The following is a 17,172-nucleotide window of genomic DNA, read 5'->3' as shown; positions in this document are numbered from 1 at the left end:
TCGAAGTATGTTGAAAAGTGAAGAAATATGTACATAATTAAAAAATAAAATTACGTTTGATTAATATCGAAAATCGACATTGTTTCAGTGGAAATTTTGCAGCAATTATACGACGGTGGGTCGCAGCATTTTGTCCAGTGCTGAGGTGCGCCAGGTACTGGACATTTATACGGTTGGATATAGATTACCATTGGTTTGACAGAATTGTTTGTACTTGACAGCGTTACTAATTGGTCTCCACATTGCTCGTCTGAAAAATACAATTCTTTAATATATTTGAACACAATCCATGCATACGTGTTGGCCATGTGATTGATTATAAGATACTGAAAAAAATTAGTGACCAATTTTTGGTGATTTTACAAAGTCTGTTCAGTTAATTAAATAAGTCGAGCGATACGTTGAATTACAGTACCACTGAAAACCTGTTATTTCACAATGAAAATAAGAAAAGGTTTTGTTGAACTTTGTTTTTACGAATGATTTCATTTCATAAACCTTTTTTTAAATTTAAATGATTCAACTTTGATATTTGATATGACAGGCACTTTTTAATATTTATTTCATCCACCATAATACTTTCGAATGCAATCAATTCGTCTTAAGAATTAATTGGAACAATTTTACAATGTGAACACGCATCTGATTGAACAGCGTTGTCATCCTGTTTGAATGTTGACAGATATCAGTAGACACGAAGTAGAGACAATTGGAACGAGTTTTCTTATTCAAATATTTTTCAATGATTAAGTCGAGATGGTGATTTTATTCTTTCGAATTTGCACAAAATTATTATTTGCGGTGCTTCTGAAATTATTCTTCATATTATCAATAAATAATTTTATCATGTTGAAAAATATTGAAAAGATTCCCTTCTAATTATTGTTCTGATGCTAAAATTACAACTATGGGGTAAAATTGAAATTGCATTTCAGATAATTATTCTATGAAACTTTATTGATTTTAGACGACGTGAAACATGATTTTCAAAAAAAAAAACAAAAAAAATTCATCAACTTATACTTCCTGACTATTACTACTATGTTGAACTGTTGCTTTGAGAAACAAGATTTCTTTTCTCTAAATTGTAACAAATTTGATCGTTTCATTTCTGAAGTGATTACATTATGCAAATTTCAAATATTTAGGTCAGTTATACTTTGGTGTGAAATTCATCTTCGCGTATTTTCCGTGAGAGAGAATATTTGAAACACCTGTATATATTTTTTTAAATTAATGATGAATGCGTTATGTTTGTTTCCATTGTGTAATAATTCAATACAATTAGTACAAATAGTGTACAGTGGAAGTGAGTTAATTTGGTGAATAAAACAAGAATGATTTCCATGCTAATTGAGAACAATTTCTTCTTATTTAAATCAACAGTTTAATAATTACAAAAGGCAGTTTCAAGTGTTTATATGTAATTACTCAAAAATATTTTCATAGTTTTGAAATTTGTTGAATTCATAATGTGCAGGAAAAAATTTGTTTGTTAGCGAATTTGTAATAGATATTACTTACCGGCTATTATTGGAGTGAAAATGCAGACAATGTTGAAGATGACGATCAGTGATGTTCGATACAACATTGGGGTCGATTGAGTTTATTGTTTTACCCTATATATATATATATATATATATATATATATATGTATATATTTCGTGTAGAGAAACGGATATATGTGAAATAGAAATAATATGTAACTGCATTAAAAGATGCGATCAGGTAGTATTATTGTACGCGTTTTTGAGATAATCAGTCGTATGCAAAGGGAAACTTCTACGCATATCAAATCTGTGTGCATGCATTTGTGTGTGTGATGCGTATTTATGTTAATTTTATAGTTCCAGGAAGAGGGCGGATTTGCACGCGTCTTGAACAGAAACAGCTTGCCGCTGCCAATCATTTCCCAGGGGAAACAAACTGACGCCGCTTATTTAATCACCATACTCTAAATGGGCCGAGAAATCGATTAACAACGGCCGGCATGTAAATTGCAAACGGATGTCTTTCACAAACTGATGTCCATTGTTGGTCGTTGTTGTTTGTTGCCCACTTGCCTAATGACCGACCAGCTTCATAGAGACTGGACTGATAAACAATAAAGCTGAGATGGTTTGTCGTTGCTTTTTATTTTTGCAAATTTTTTTTTCAAATTCAACAAATTTTAAATTGAATGGCAAACCAACAACCAACAAATTTTATAAACATTTCATCATTGATCGATGAGCATTAAATTTAGTTTAAGCTGAATGTGAGTGAGAGCAGAAATGAAAAGAAGAGAAACACAACTTGTTGACGTAAACTTCTGCTCTGCTATAAACCTCTGAGCTTTCCGGTGATCATCTTTCACCTTCACGATCACTTTTATCTTACTGTATTAATAGCAGTGATTTGCATGTGTGAACGTTTTCAATTTAAAAAAGAAAACAATAGCTACATTTATTCAAGATGATAATTTGTTTAGCAAAACAGATTCGGTAGTTTGGATTCATTTATTAACTTAACAACGAAGAAATTCTCTCTTTCTCTATTTTTTTAAATATTATTCGCTATGCACAGAGGCGGTATTCATTAGTTAAGAGAAAATTCAATTACGTGTCAAGAAAAATTGAATTTCAATCGGCTGAACAACATGTTGGCTTGGATGGAAATGACAGTAGGAAATTTTCAAATCACTTTTTTAAGAAGAACATTTTTTTTAGTTTATTTATTGAATTTTTATTTTATTTTCTATTTCGCTTTTGTGAACATTGTTCAATAGATTGAAACGACTATTTATTATTTTATATTTTTTTGAAAAAAAAACTGTTTTTTTTAAACTGAAAATCAGACTTGAATGCACAAAGATTGTACCGAAATGTTTTTTCAATCATAAGATATTGATGAGAATTTTTATAAACACTTACAGTAAGTTATTTTGGTTTAACTGCGAGCATTTTTGTTTGTTTTCACTCATTTTGCCCAGCATATTTTTGTAAACTTTGTTCGGCATTATTTTTTTTCTGATTTTTTTTCATTTTTTAATGTTTTTTTCATGTGCTTTGAGTGTGTTTTCCGCGAGTATGTCGTTATTTACTACTTAATTATTTGTTTTTCTTTACTTTCAGGCGGGAAAACTGATGGAAGATATTACTGTAGCAGACGCTTGCGTGGATGAAATTGCCCTCGAAGGACTGGATGGTAAATGGAGGCGCATTAGTTAATTTTTTCTTTTTTTCTTACTACTTTTGAATTGTTTCAAGGGATAACGTTGAACAGTCTTTGGGTTCGACTGCGGACACGTCCTGGGCTGTATTTGCGAGTTGATGATCTTGTAAAGCAGCATTTGTGGAATTCAATTTTCCACAATAAAGAATTGTCATTTTACACCCTGCCAAAGCCAAGGGAAACCATTGACATGCACTGTTTGTATGTACGTTTGAATTTTTGAAATGTTTTTTCCATATTGCTTTTTTTTCATGCTGTGATGGTAAAAAATTTTGATATTTTAAATTTAGATTGACAAACTGCCGGTGAATATTGTCAAGAAGAATGCGAAAAATTTGTACGGATCTTGTGCCGATTTCAACAAAAGAGTAGATATTACTAGAACTTTTCGCAGAACAAAGCGTTATGAAATTTACGACAATGTAATTGCGAAGTAATACCAGTTTTCGAAATGTTTTGATTATTATTTTTTTTGTTTTGTGATCCTTCTTCTATTCTGAAAATGTTCAGGTATGGTGATTCGCTGGTGGTGGTTGCGTCGCAAGATTTGAGAACCACTGCAATCACTGGTCCCTGTTACAGTTCTGAATTGTTCACGAAAGATTTGTCATTTGCTCTGTATTTCCCTGTAGTGGAACGAATTGCCAGGTAATTGCAATCAACTTGTTGTTTGTTCATAATCATTGTGAATGATAAATTTCAAATGTGAGAAAATTAATATTTTCTTGTTTTAGAAGTCGTTATTTTGGTTGTGTAACTTATGGAAATTATTCGTTGCACAAAATGTTCAAACTTCGATCGAAAGATGTATTTTACACGCTGAAGCGCTTGGTTGCGTTGAAGTTGGTAAAAAAATGGGTAATGGATGAATTATTGGAAATTTTGAATTTCAATTAAATATAAATTGCAATATTATTCAAGCCCTGTGAAGTGCAACTTGAAGACGGTAGTAGTCGTATTTGTACTTGTGTATGTCTGAAAAGATTCGTGGCATTTTTCAAATATTTCCCGTTCAGTCGAATGATTTCATATTTGAAAAGTTGTCCACAACGTCGTGCTACTCGTTCTCAAATTATTCAAGTTTGATTTGATTTTATTATTTTTTTAAATCAAATATATTTTTGTATGTTTTTTTCAGGCAATATCAGTAGAACCATTTTTGTTTGATATTGCAAAGTTCAGAATGATAAATGTTTTAAGCATACAAATTCATCAGATTAATGTTCCTGTGCACGTTGGCAAAAAAGCCCGCAATCATCAATCAAAGTGAGATACAGTTATTAGCTTGAAATTGGCTGTTTTTATTTTTCCATTGTTATTATAATTATTTTGTGACTTTTATTTAATTTATAGAGGAGAAAATGAAATACGCGATACGTGCTATAGACTGAACCGTGCAATTGAAGAGGATTGTGAAGATATAGTTGAGAAAAATGGACAAAAATCTGTTGATCAGGAAGAAATTGATGATCGATTGTTCGAATTGTGTTGTGAAGACCAGGATATGGAAGATGAATGGATGATTGTTGAAAATTTGGATAGTGTCGGTGAGGAGGATGAAGAACAATTGATGGAAGAAGAAGTGATTGATGAAATCAGCGATTTGTATGAGGAGAATAATTGGCTTGAAGATATTACTAGTGACGAAGAAGATGAAGAGAGTTGTTCAAGCGACGAATCAGAAGACAGTGACGATGATGATTATATTAGTGAGTGTTGAAATTGAAAATTTGTTGTATGAATTATTTTTCTTATGTGAATAATAATATTTCAATTTCAGCAAATACAAGCAATTATCAGTTTAAATATTTTCAAAATGAACGTCACGCGATTGTTCGTAAACTGCACAATGCAGGTAGTGATGGTGTGGATCATTTCCAACTTTGTCGTCAAATTGGAATTCATGATAAACTGTTGCGTGCTTTGATGCCAATTTTGTGCGAAGAGGGTCATGCCAGAACTGAATTTGAAAATGACGGTAGAAAGAGAAGATTGAGGTAACTTTAATTTAATTTATTGTTATTATTAATATAATTTTGAATATGCTCAGGTATTATACGGTTCATTCTGAATCTCATACAAGTCATTGTTTTCAACAGTTGTTCGAAAAGACAAATATTGATTTCCAGTCAGTAAAATTTGGTAAAAATTTCTTAAACTGAAATTAATTGATTAATTAATTGGGTGAAATATTTTTAGGAAATTCTCCAGTAACGGATCGTTCTTGCAAGCGATTGTTGATGATATTGGATTTATTGGAAGAGAAAAGAGTTTTAACTGCTCAAACATTAACCAAAGTGAGATTATTTGTTTGTTTTAAATTTAAATTTTTTAATGTTATTCCTTTGTGTTCAAGCATATTAAAGATACGGAAAAAGAAGAAGGTTACAATTATGAAATTGACAAGCGTTGTTCGTCGGGCTTGTTCGATCTGTTGGAAGAATTGAAATTGATCAAAGTGTACCAAACGCTGCTTATTCGAGGCAATAAGAAAAAGACGGTAATTTTTTTATGTTTCGAAAAAAAATTATTATTAAAAATATGTATTTTTTTTCAGGTGAAATTTTTGTGCCACGTCGATGTGCAGCCGAACGATAGCGACCTTACGGCGACGATTCGCAAAGAACGGTTGCAGTTTATTGGAACAGTGAAGGCGAATAAATGTCCGAACAAAAGTCGCAAGCGGCGTCGTTCTGTAGTTTCACCCCAGCAGGAAGTGCCGAAGATGAAAAAAACTGATAAGAAAAATGACGAGAAGAAAAATTTGCATACGGAAAACAAAACAGCGGGACCGAAACCCCCATTCTCTATGCCATCACAATTCAGACAAGTTACAAAGTTGAAGGTAAGTTATTATTATTTTTTTTTTTAATTTTAATTTTTTTTTCTTTTTTTCAACAACTTCAGCGTGATATTTTCAATTATGGCTATCAGGCCAAGTGTATTCGATTACAGTCAGTGCATGAACTGGTTTTCTACCTTGTGCACGATTATCGTGGCGACACGACCAAAAACAAACTCTATCAAGCGGAGCCTTCTTGTTCTGGGGAAATGGAAAATCGTTCTACCGCTGAGCCGACGGTATTCTTGGATGAACTGTCTTGGCGGCGCTTTTTGCCTCCTTTACCAAAGCAGAATGGTTGTTAATTTTAATAATTGATAATTTTTTTAAAAAAAATTATAAATTTAATTTATATATTTTTGCAGATATTTCTCATTGTTGGTTGCGCATTTCTGATTTGTTATCTGTATTGCCGCTTTCGATCGCTATTCAAATTTATTCGCCTGATAAACATGTAATTCGATTACTGTTGTTGTCATCGGTTGATTGTTTGTTCAATTGCGGTTGATAAAATTGTACAGGTACAAGGTTTGATGGATTATTTGGACGATCCAATCAAACGACACTATTTGGTGTTGGATTTGCCCGAAGAAATGCGAGGCGATATGTTCAACAGTGGCAAATTGCGGACCGCGTTGAGTGAAGTGATGGACAAGTTGTGCTTTTTGGGTCTGCTTTCCCAAGGGCCGAGAAAAGCTCAAGATCATTCTTGCTTGTTGGATGTATGTATAATAATAATAATAATAATAATAATAATAATAATAATAATAATAATAATAATAATAATAATAATATGCATATTGGAAAAAAAAATTTTCCATCTTCATCCACCGATATTCAGTAATAATGTATCCATTGTAGGTATTTTATTTTGTCCACTCTGGTGGCTATTTGTTGGATACAAGCACGTCGACTTGTGGTTATGCTGTTGTATCGATGCCGGTCACTCGTTACGTCGAATATCGTCACGATTTTTACGAACTGGACGATTTGTACTTGTATTGGGTCCATTTGCGGTCGATCGTCCTGAGCACACCTTTAGGCTTCAAAGCTATGCGAAACAAACGCCAAAGTTGGTTGTTGTTTTCTTTCTTTCTTTTTTAATTATAATTTTTTTATTTTACAATTTAGAAGTGACAGCGTTGAAAACTAACGAACTGTTGAACATTTTGCCACGTTCAACATTGGAAGACACCATGCCGATTGTAAAAAAGCCAATTGAACCACGCATCGGCAGTGCCGGCTTTATTCCTCAATTATTTTTGTGCGTAATTTGTTTTTTTTCAAAAAAATTAATAATAAATTATTAGTTTTGTTTTGTTTTTTTTTTGAATTTTCCAGGCACCGTCATTCCCAGTGGGTTATATCGACAATCAACGGCTGTGGTCAATATGTGTACGATCACATAGCGGCATTGTTGAGAAAATACACTACGACGATTATCGATTGTGTGCAATTTTTCAACCGCACCTACAATTTGGCATATATACAAATGAAATCCTGTTAGTGAATTTAATTATTGAAACAAAAACAAAAATTTACAATTTTGATGATTGATTGCATGTGGGGTTTCGTTTTATAATTTCGTGATTGTTGTTCGAATGGTGATTTTGTGATAAATAATAATTGTATTGATGATAATCAGTATTTCAATAATCAGTTCAACTCGTGCTGATCTTTTGGAGATTTTTCAGACAAAGGAGTGGTTCGACAAAGGTCCGCAAAATATTTCTCCCCGCACAACGTGATTCGCAGAATGTGTTTCTACATGTCCGGTACCAAAAAACGCAATCTTCCATTGTACAACAAGAAGAAATGTAATGGATCGAAAAAAATGGAATTCATTGTTTTTTAATTTTTAAAAAATAACTATTTTTATGAATTTTTTATTCAGTTTATGCTGCTGTCAAGAGGAAAGGTGTGGCCATTCGTGGGCAGCAGAGAAGAATTCGACAAGTGCGGGTCGATTATGGAAAAGCGGATTTTTCTACTGAAGAATGGACATTGGTGAGATTTTGATTTGTTTCTTTTTTTATTAAATTATTTTTAATGTAAACAATAATTTCAAACATGAATATTGCGAAACTTGTTAGAGTAAGAAGAAAATAAAAAAAATTTTTTTTTCATTCAAATTTAGATACTACTGATCAGATCTTTGAATACGTACTTTACTCCCGTTGGTAAAAATGTCGGCGATATTGAAACCGCCTGTGAACTGATGCGTCACTATTTGCCGGTAATGTCCATGATTATAATGATAATCATGTATTACATTGTTTTTGTTTATTGTATTGATATTTCTTTTGCTGCTGTAGTTATCCCATCTCCATCAAAGTAACCAGAAGATTCGTAATCGAATTTTCAACATTTTTACAAAGGATGCAACTTTCTGTTCATCTGCTGTACACATCACAAACCAACTTGCCGATATTGAAGTGTGTTGGGATTTTTGTGTTGTTCATTTTTTTAAAAAATTATCATTATTATTTATTCAGGTATTTCAAAAGTTCAAAAAGCAGTACATGGGATTCATTAACAAAACGAGCAAGAAGAAGCAAATTTTCAAAGAAGCTTTTGAAATTTTGCAGCAAATGTTTTGGAAGTATAAAATTTTCTCAAATTTTTTACTCATTTAAATAATAATAATGTTGTTGTTGTTATCGTTGTTCAGACCTTGTTATTCATCATTGGACAGTCCGATTTTACACAGCAATTTCAAAAATTACGTTTCTAAAGATGGAAAAAAGCACAATGCTGACGATATATTCCAATCAGAAACGCTCAAAATGGAAAATGTGACGCGCTGTGTTTTTGCCAATATTTTTATGGTAATAATTTTTATTAAAATTTTTTTCATCAGTTTGAAATTTTTCTTTTTAAATTATACTTTTCAGTGTAAAAGTAGTGTACATTTGTGAAATGCGAGATGTGTTTGTGATTTGGTTTTTGTTAAACTTTCATTTCAGAGTGCACTTTGTCTGTCTCTAAATGCAAATTCAAAGTACGAACAATTGTTGAACATATACAGATCATTTCCGGATGAAGTTGTAACGGATGTTCCTAGTCGATTGCGTAGTGACGATATTATTACGGTGATCAATGCGAAAAAATTGCGCGATTTGAACAAAAATGAAGGCGGCCTATCCAATCGAGAGTTTGTGAAAAATATGTATTTCAATTTGGAATTTTCCAACAGGTAGTAGAAGAAATGCAGCTTTATTATGAACATTTTTTTTAAATTTATTATTTTATTGCAGTTTTCGGAAATTGTTTCCGAGTTGTTCCATTTCAAGTATATTTGAAGATTCGCTCAAAATGCACGAGGAAATTTTTGCCGATACCGAAGCATACCACGAAGTGATGACCGATTCAGTAGGCCATTTGTTAGCTATTGCTGGTTTGGCTTGTCAAGAAAAGGTCAAGACTATAGTTATTTATTCTCCAATCAGTGATGATGATGATATTTGATGATTGAATTTGCATATTTTTAGATAATGTTCGATGTGGTGTTGCGTCGTGAGCAGATGACGTTGACTAATCATGATTATTCACCTGACGTTGGAAAGATGCCAATATGTATTCCAGACGAAGATTGTGATGATGATATTAACGACAATGAATTGAAGAGGAAATGTTTGAAAATTGTCGATACTGTTCAACAATCACTGCCGGATTTGTTGGCCAGCGAACCAAATACGCGTACTATTAATAGAATTGTTTTGTTGGCGTTGCGCAAAGCACGACTGATTTCGCTTGGAAATTGCGATCTACGTTCGTTGAATACAAAAGTCCAAGAATTGCGTTTAAAATTTTCCGACGTCTACGTCTACTTGGACAAGTCGAAATTATCATACGATCAAGCTCGTTCGTCTCTTCACAGCAGGCGAAAATTGAAACTTGCTTTGGAAAATGTAGCCAAAGTGTTCCCACTGGATACAACTGGACAACATTGTCTGACGAACAGTACAGTTGTGAAATTGTTTGAAAAAATTTCCAAATTGGGATATTCTGGTATTAAATTGTCCGAAGCGCAAGTACGACTTGTTTTTTTCTTTTTGCTGATCATTTGAAAAATTGGTGTTATTTCATTTTCAGACCCTAATGCATGAATGTTCGAAAAATGAGGAAGCATTGAAATTGTTGCTCAAGAAAAAGATGATTGTAATTGCCGGTTTGAATGTTCCAAGATTTGTTTCCAGAAAGTGCATCAAACCTTGGGGTGTGCATACTTTTCACGATTTTCATTCGACGGTATTCTTCTTTTACATTTTCTATTCTATATATTAGTTTTGTGTTCTGTTGGTTTGCTTTGTTTTTTTTACCCACTTTTCAGTTGCTCTTTTTTTTCGTTCTGTAGGCTGCTGAAAACTCATTTGTGAAGACCCAAAAGACACCAGTAGACAATGATGAAAATGATGATTCCAGGTAATTGATTTGCCATTTGACAATATCAAATTGAATTTCATTTTCAAGAATTAATACATTCATGATGCCTCGATTGTGGCTAATGCCGGATGGTGAACTCAACTGGCCAGTGCTGAGATGGTGCTGTGAAGTTATTTTTTTGCATATTCTACGTTCTCCAGGCTTGACTGAAGAAAGTTTGATGAAAGAACTCATGCCTGGCTTTTATCCTTGTATAACTTTAGAAATTATAATGGTATAAAAAAACAATATATTATAATTTGTATTCAATTTTTTATTGGTTTTTTTGTTTTTGAATTTTAGTTTTTGGTCGATATTGGTTGTCTAACGAGGCATGTTTTTACCGTTAAACGGAAACGTTTTACTATTTTTGATGTAGAAATTGGTATGAAAAATGTGGAAAAAAAATTTTTTTTTTCACATTCCTACTCGCATTGTTTGATCAAAATATTTGCTTAGGCAATTCTGTTGAAGTGATATCGTTGGAACCTACCCCTAACGGGCAAGATATATTGTACAAAACGTTCGAAAAGATTCCACTACCAGAATGTATGAAACATCAAGAACTGACAAGGAGCGTTGATTCTTCTGATGACGAATAGAATGCATTTCTCTATTGTGTTTGTTTATTTTGTGAAAATAAAATTCACCAATACTAATATGCGAAACTAACTGTTCTGCTTTAAGGAAGCATCATCCTTATTAATTTATGAATCAACTTTGTTTGCTGATCATGTTTATTTATATATTGCTTCTGTTTTTAGCGAATTTATTAATATTTAGCTGGAAAGGATATTTTTTTTCCAGAAAAAAAGAACACCCGAATTATTTATCAACTTTCCAAATAATGGTTGGAAACAATTCTTCTACTGACAATAATGAAGCGGATTTTACCCACCAACCGCACGAACATTTCGTATCCGCACCAACAGCTTGGCTAAGATTGAAATCCATCTTTTTAAAAAAGTATATTTATATTTTGCTTTTTTTTATCTCTTCATTCATATGTGTATTGATTCTAGTGAGTATGGCTTTGATTCTTTCGAATGGAAAGCGGTGAAAAATAGTACACTATTTACATTTATCATTGGCACCATGATGGCCGGAACTGCGGAATTACCATTGGCACATCAACGTTTCAAAGAGCAACATTCACTTTCATTGTTCGCCAATAAATACGAAGCAATCGTAAGTATTAATGTTTTTTCTTTTCTTTTGCTTCATTATCATTTATTGCAACGGTGAACGATGATATATGTTTGATGAAATTTTACTTTTTCCCATTACACTTGTAAATGGCAAATTAGGAGGAGGTTGTTATTTGTTGTGTGCAGTTGTGACGAAAACACTTTTGTGGATTAATTTCAAAAATATCGCTTTCAACTAAAATTGTTGTGCGTGAATTATTTTACAGCTTCTCAAGTTGGTCTAGTATGTAGTTATTTATGGTTTTGGCATTTCGTTCATTGCATTTATTTATTTGCATTTGTGTTTTGTGGAGAATGGAAATTTTCGGGATGTAGGTGCATTATTTTAAAAGTTAATAATTTTCCAAACATTGACAAAATTTCATCGTGTGACTTTTGGCTAAATTTCCATTTTGTGTGATGGATGAGTGTGTTTTTTTCACCATGCTACTTACTACTTTGGTATGTAATGCAGGAACAGCTCATCTTGGTGTTCATTTTCAATTGTGCGTAAACTCAGAAAAGCTACTGGAGCTTTGTGCTTTTCCAAAAAAGAATTCTTTTTTTCTTGACAAATATTCCCATTCCAATTTTGAAATTATTCTTCTTTTCAATAATTTGGAAAAATGTTTTTCGATCATATTTCAGCGTCGATTGCAATCCCACTTGTTCGTTTCATTTTGGAAAAGTGGCATTCGTTTGGGTCTTCGAATTGGATTTTTCACATTTTCCTATACGTAATTTAAATATGTTTTCTTCAAATTTTACCTTCCTTCTGTTGCGTTGTTGTTCATTTCGGTTCAGTTTAGTTGCGCTCTTGCTTGTTTGGCAGCTTGTGAAGATCAACTGAAAGGGTTTCACTTTGTTTTCAGTGGAGGTATTATTTATCATTTCCACATATTAATAATAAAGAAAAATGAATAACGATAATATATATATATTTTTCGATCAAGCTCTCGCCGGTGCGTTGTATCGTATCAATATGGGTTTACGAGCATCGTTTGCCGCTGGTGTTATAGGTGGAGTGCTAGGGTAGTGGTAGATTTGCGATGTGTTTGTTTGCCATTTTATAACAACAATTGATGAAAAGTGAAATGATTTGTTCTCATTTTTGTTTTCAAGTTTGTGTTCTTCTGCGGTGATAGTATGTCCAGCTTTATTTATATCCAAAAAATCATTGGATGAAGCTTACAAACAAGTGCGGGATCAACACTTTCGAGAATCACTGTATGTTGATGATGTTAAAATGCTAGCCGAAATTTACCGAAGCTGGTGTTGTTCAACTGTATGATTTCAGGCAAGCGATTAAGAATAATAATGAAATATATGGAATTCAAAAACAGTTCAACGTTTCGAAATGGGAAGCTCGAGCAATTTTGAAAGCCAGACAACAAGAACAATTATTGACAGATCCATCACTAAACGTTTCCAAAAACTGATTTTACTCCCCTATGGATGGATGGATGGATGGATGGTTGGATAGATAAAACGCTAAAATACTGCGACTTAAAAGTTAGAAAACAAAATTTCATCACATACATATATATATAGTTGAAATAAAAAAGAAGAAATATTATTAACATTTTCTTGCTTGTGTTGTTAATCCGCTTTCTGAGATAACCAAAACTTTATCATTTCATGAACAATTGTTCCTTTTGATGAAATCAACAGTGGGCCATCTTCTTCTTCTTCTTCTTCTTCTTCTTCTTTACTTTCTTCTAAATTCTGTGTATTTTCGAATGCAGAGGCGACCATTTCTCGAGAAAACCATCGTGCATCTACCAATTCTTTTCGATCGATGCTTATCTAAGAATGGAAACAAAAACGTTCAGTGAGTAAATCCGCCACACACACAATTAGTTATTATTGTTGTTCAAGAAAAACAACAAACAACCTCTCACAAATATGCATATTTATTCTTACTGTTTGACTTCGATCAGCATAGGCAAGATATGCGCACATTAGTGAATTGTTAGGAAATGGCCACGATTGAGAAATGCCCATGTATTGGAAGTTTTCCACGAGAATACCAACTTCTTCTGCAATTTCACGTAAAACGGCGTCCTCTAGCGATTCACCTAAAATATCTGCTATTATTAATGTTTTAATATTCACGTAGAATCAACAACTAAATTGTCATTTCAGTTTTCACTAGCAGTTAGTTTTTTCCGTGTCAGGGTTAGTGTTGTGTTGTAGTGCAAAAACTATTCGACTTTGGCAAACTCCGATTTTGTTCAAACAGTCACTGTAGTCAGCAGCATCAGAAAAATAGCAATACATTATAATTTACTGTGTGATTATTTAGCTATTTAAGTATATTTTACTTATTTACAAATTCAGGTTTACTACTCATTTTATTATACCCATTTTGATAAAACGATTGAGTGAAGATGAGTCTCTTCTGCGTGTTCTTTCAGCTATTCTCCATATTTTCTCGTAAAATGAACAATCCTTAATACTATTTATTCTACTTCAAAACAGTTTCACGAATCGATATTAAAAATGAAGCAGTTGGCTGAAAATTTATCCACAGAGAATATAAAGGAAATTTCTTTGTAAAACTGTCGTAATCATTTCAAGTGTAATCATATTTTTACAATTTTACATTCAATTCAATTCAGTTCAATTCAATAAAGCCAACTTGCATAACTCTAAGGTCTGAGATGAACGTTCACCTGATCCAACGAGAAAATGCATAAGATTAGTACAAAATTAACGTCTTGAAGTCAGTGAATCAGTATCACACCAAGCGTGGAGTCTTTTTACGATGCAAAAATTGAATTTACAGTAATAAAATATTAAAATATTTTATTTCAACTGTCAGGAATTAAACATGTGTAAAAAAGTACAGTGTACAATTCATCAATTCTTGAAGTACACAATATAGAAATATATGATGATAAAATAAAACAATGATACTTCTCATCGACCCATGGATTTCACATCGGGCGAACCACCAGAATGAATGTGCTTCGATCGGAAATTTTTTTTTCACATACACACACACATATGTAAAACAAATAATCACTAATTTTAACGGAAAAGCAATTTTCTCATACTGCTCTCCGTAATATTTCTTCGGCAAATAGGACATTTCAGAGATCTTTTTCCCGAAAAAACGGTGTAAATGCATCTCGCACAGAATACATGGCCACACGGTGTAGTCATTACTGCATTCCCTTCCTTGAGGATCTCTTCAAAGCTGCTGAAACAAGCTGGACATTGCAGGTCATTTACGTTAGAGCAGGACGAACTAGTGCTTGAGGAATCCAACGTAAGATCAATAACCTCCATCGCTTGTTGATTTTCCTTTCTAGAGGGTCTGATTCGTACACTGTCTTTACTTTCTTCAGTTAAATCAATAACTTCCCCACTCATTTTGCAACAAAAAACAAAAAAATGAATATCGGTTGTCTTACTATACAACTCATGACTTATTGATAATTAAGTTTAACACCAAGTATACTTTCAAATTTAAACTTACACTTGGTGTCTGGAATTGTGAAAACTTATTAACCCAGATAAAAATATTGTTAAATATAAAATTCAAGTAAATATATGTTTTAAGTAATTTTCAAAAATTTCAACCCATATTATTGTCAAAAAATTATATACCGTAATACATGTATACGGTAAAATTGATTGTTAAATTGAACTGAATTATTTTATTGCGGTTGCAAGAACTAAAATAGTAAAAATTAAATTAAAGTGAAAATATTTAGAAAAAAAATCTGCATTTAATAAATTGGTTGTGCTTTATGTATTATATTGTACATTACCTAATTCTGAAAATCCAGAAATTGCCGTGTACAGACGCTTTGGGTGATGTTTTTGTCGAACCAATAACAGATATTTCTTATCGGCAGTGGAAACTAATGTAATTGCAACAGGCGCAACCTACAGAATAGTCGATCATTTCTGATTGCCAGTGTGCAATACTGAAAATTTTTTGTAACGTACTGGGGGATAATAAACTGCATCACATTCTGGGCATTTTGCAGAGGCTTTTGAAACTTTAAAGTTCAACCGTGCCGTGCATCGTGGACAGTTCTGAAATGAATTGTGCCAACGAAAGATGTTCCTCATCTGAAACATCGCGATTGAGCATTTTGATATTTCCATACATGCAGTTAGTTCAGTAACTTACTTTTGTCAGCAGTTTTGCGTTACTTGTATCCGTTCCTAAAAATACTTTCCGAAAATCGTGAAACTCTCCCCCCAAAGCCTGCGCTAAGTCCTTTTTGGTTCCGACACTTGAGGCATTTTTGATGTTCAGCGCGAAAACCGGCGTCCACTCTTCTTCAATGTCATTTGTCGTCGACTGCATAGGTACTACATCCAAAAGAGCTGTATCTTTTACATCGAAGTTTAACTTGTATTCGGGCAGAACTTTCTTTAGACCTGTTAATGGCTTCAATAATTACTGATAAGCACGGGGAAAATTATTTTTATAAAAAAACGCACATTCATAATTTATTTGTAATAATTTGTACTGATCTGTTTGGTTGTTGTTCAACGAGTGAATTAGTGGTTGTTTCTCCATACAAATTGCAAAGTTCCCCCTTTTGAATTCGGCCAGAAGTACTGAATCATTGCTCTTCATCCATTCATACATTCGAATTTTGTCAACTAAGTAACTGGTCAATCGTTTACTACTGTGCAATAAGGTGGTTTTTCTCAGCAACCGATTTATTACAGTTTTCAAAACTAATTTCTGAAATAAAAATATTCAAAAGTATCACGTTAGAAAGGATGAAAAAAACATAATTGATTATTCAACTTTCCTACCATTTTACCAGCGGAACGCAGACTGATTTTCTAATGCCGTGTTGCGTACTGTAGTAAACTTGGTATGCGGATAATTGTTTTCATATTACAAGAATGTTTAAAACAATGGGAAAATATGAAGGAAATTCAACACGATTTTTAAAGTACGCTTCAAACAATCAAAAATCAATAGAAATTTTACAAACAGAAATATGCATGTTTGAATTCTACTGAATGACGTATTTCAAAGCGGTATCGTTTGTTGGAAAAATTAATTTTTTGTTAATTTTAATGTTGTAAAAGTGGAATTGAATGAAATTTTTTCTGCATAAATTTTCAAATTATTCCTTTTAAATAACTTTCATTTTCAAATGTGGAACTTTACAAATTCTCGTCATCTTAGCATATTGTATGATAGTTGTCTGCCTTATTATTAATTACAATTGGAGTTTTCTTTCTGTGAATATGTTGTCAATCATTATAAACCGGAGGCATTTTGATGAAATCATTCTGGGCAATAAGTAGGCAAAACTTCAGTAATCAACTTTATTCAGTAAAAGGTTCAACTCAATAAAGAGAAGCAATATCGTAATGTTAAAATACATGTGATGCATTTAATCGAGCTACTTTGAGCAAATAGTTTCAACATGATATTTCACAAGTTTAATTTTATTGTTGCCGATTCGCGAAAGCGTGTTTCACATACCGGACAACAGCCACTTTTCCGTTTCGTTGGTA

The 17,172-nt window shown here is 32.7% G+C and overlaps 4 protein-coding genes across 4 annotated transcripts; 1 reads left to right on the top strand and 3 right to left on the bottom strand.

The window, feature by feature from the left end:
• Window positions 1–50: 50 nt before the first annotated feature.
• Window positions 51–1,591, bottom strand: Tsp_03440 (putative 5-formyltetrahydrofolate cyclo-ligase). Its single transcript, XM_003379740.1, has 2 exons — window positions 1,525–1,591; window positions 51–250 (listed from the first exon to the last, which is right to left on the bottom strand). The coding sequence occupies exons 1-2, from the start codon at window positions 1,589–1,591 to the stop codon at window positions 51–53; spliced, it is 267 nt and encodes an 88-aa protein (XP_003379788.1).
• Window positions 1,592–3,125: 1,534 nt separating this feature from the next.
• On the top strand, window positions 3,126–12,408 carry Tsp_03439 (conserved hypothetical protein). Its single transcript, XM_003379739.1, has 24 exons — window positions 3,126–3,186; window positions 3,249–3,418; window positions 3,504–3,646; window positions 3,724–3,861; window positions 3,948–4,059; window positions 4,352–4,479; window positions 4,567–4,922; window positions 4,994–5,191; window positions 5,413–5,510; window positions 5,570–5,713; window positions 5,771–6,058; window positions 6,169–6,294; window positions 6,577–6,781; window positions 6,917–7,127; window positions 7,397–7,557; window positions 7,750–7,872; window positions 7,950–8,062; window positions 9,022–9,147; window positions 9,547–10,089; window positions 10,151–10,306; window positions 10,413–10,480; window positions 11,288–11,446; window positions 11,503–11,668; window positions 12,316–12,408. Exons 1-24 carry the CDS (start codon window positions 3,126–3,128, stop codon window positions 12,406–12,408), a joined length of 4,086 nt encoding a protein of 1,361 aa, XP_003379787.1.
• Window positions 12,409–13,266: 858 nt separating this feature from the next.
• Tsp_03438 (nucleoside diphosphate-linked moiety X motif protein 13) lies at window positions 13,267–13,947 on the bottom strand. The gene is made up of 3 exons (XM_003379738.1): window positions 13,914–13,947; window positions 13,591–13,745; window positions 13,267–13,473 (listed from the first exon to the last, which is right to left on the bottom strand). Exons 1-3 carry the CDS (start codon window positions 13,945–13,947, stop codon window positions 13,267–13,269), a joined length of 396 nt encoding a protein of 131 aa, XP_003379786.1.
• Window positions 13,948–14,700: 753 nt separating this feature from the next.
• On the bottom strand, window positions 14,701–15,045 carry Tsp_03437 (RING finger protein 4). The gene has a single exon (XM_003379737.1). It carries the CDS (start codon window positions 15,043–15,045, stop codon window positions 14,701–14,703), a length of 345 nt encoding a protein of 114 aa, XP_003379785.1.
• Window positions 15,046–17,172: the final 2,127 nt, after the last annotated feature.

The sequence above is a fragment of the Trichinella spiralis genome (assembly GCF_000181795.1).
Source record: "Trichinella spiralis strain ISS 195 chromosome Unknown Scfld2, whole genome shotgun sequence".
Classification (NCBI taxonomy): Eukaryota; Metazoa; Nematoda; class Enoplea; order Trichinellida; family Trichinellidae; genus Trichinella; species Trichinella spiralis.
Note: the sequence above shows the minus strand (reverse complement) of the source record. Positions and strands in the feature narration are given on the sequence as shown.

Bases quoted from the DNA above. Each gene is read 5' to 3' on its own strand.
- Tsp_03439 (XM_003379739.1), top strand. From the start codon at position 3,126: ATGGAAGATATTACTGTAGCAGACGCTTGCGTGGATGAAATTGCCCTC. The intron at 3,419-3,503 runs GTACGTTTGAAT...TTTTAAATTTAG, and splicing joins TTGACATGCACTGTTTGTAT to ATTGACAAACTGCCGGTGAA. The intron at 5,714-5,770 runs GTAATTTTTTTA...ATTTTTTTTCAG, and splicing joins GAGGCAATAAGAAAAAGACG to GTGAAATTTTTGTGCCACGT.
- Tsp_03437 (XM_003379737.1), bottom strand. From the start codon at position 15,045: ATGAGTGGGGAAGTTATTGATTTAACTGAAGAAAGTAAAGACAGTGTA.
- Tsp_03438 (XM_003379738.1), bottom strand. From the start codon at position 13,947: ATGTATTGCTATTTTTCTGATGCTGCTGACTACA. The intron at 13,746-13,913 runs GTGACTGTTTGA...CAGATATTTTAG, and splicing joins TTCTGATGCTGCTGACTACA to GTGAATCGCTAGAGGACGCC. The intron at 13,474-13,590 runs GTAAGAATAAAT...TTCCATTCTTAG, and splicing joins ATGCTGATCGAAGTCAAACA to ATAAGCATCGATCGAAAAGA.
- Tsp_03440 (XM_003379740.1), bottom strand. From the start codon at position 1,591: ATGTTGTATCGAACATCACTGATCGTCATCTTCAACATTGTCTGCATT. The intron at 251-1,524 runs GTAAGTAATATC...TGTATTTTTCAG, and splicing joins TTTCACTCCAATAATAGCCG to ACGAGCAATGTGGAGACCAA.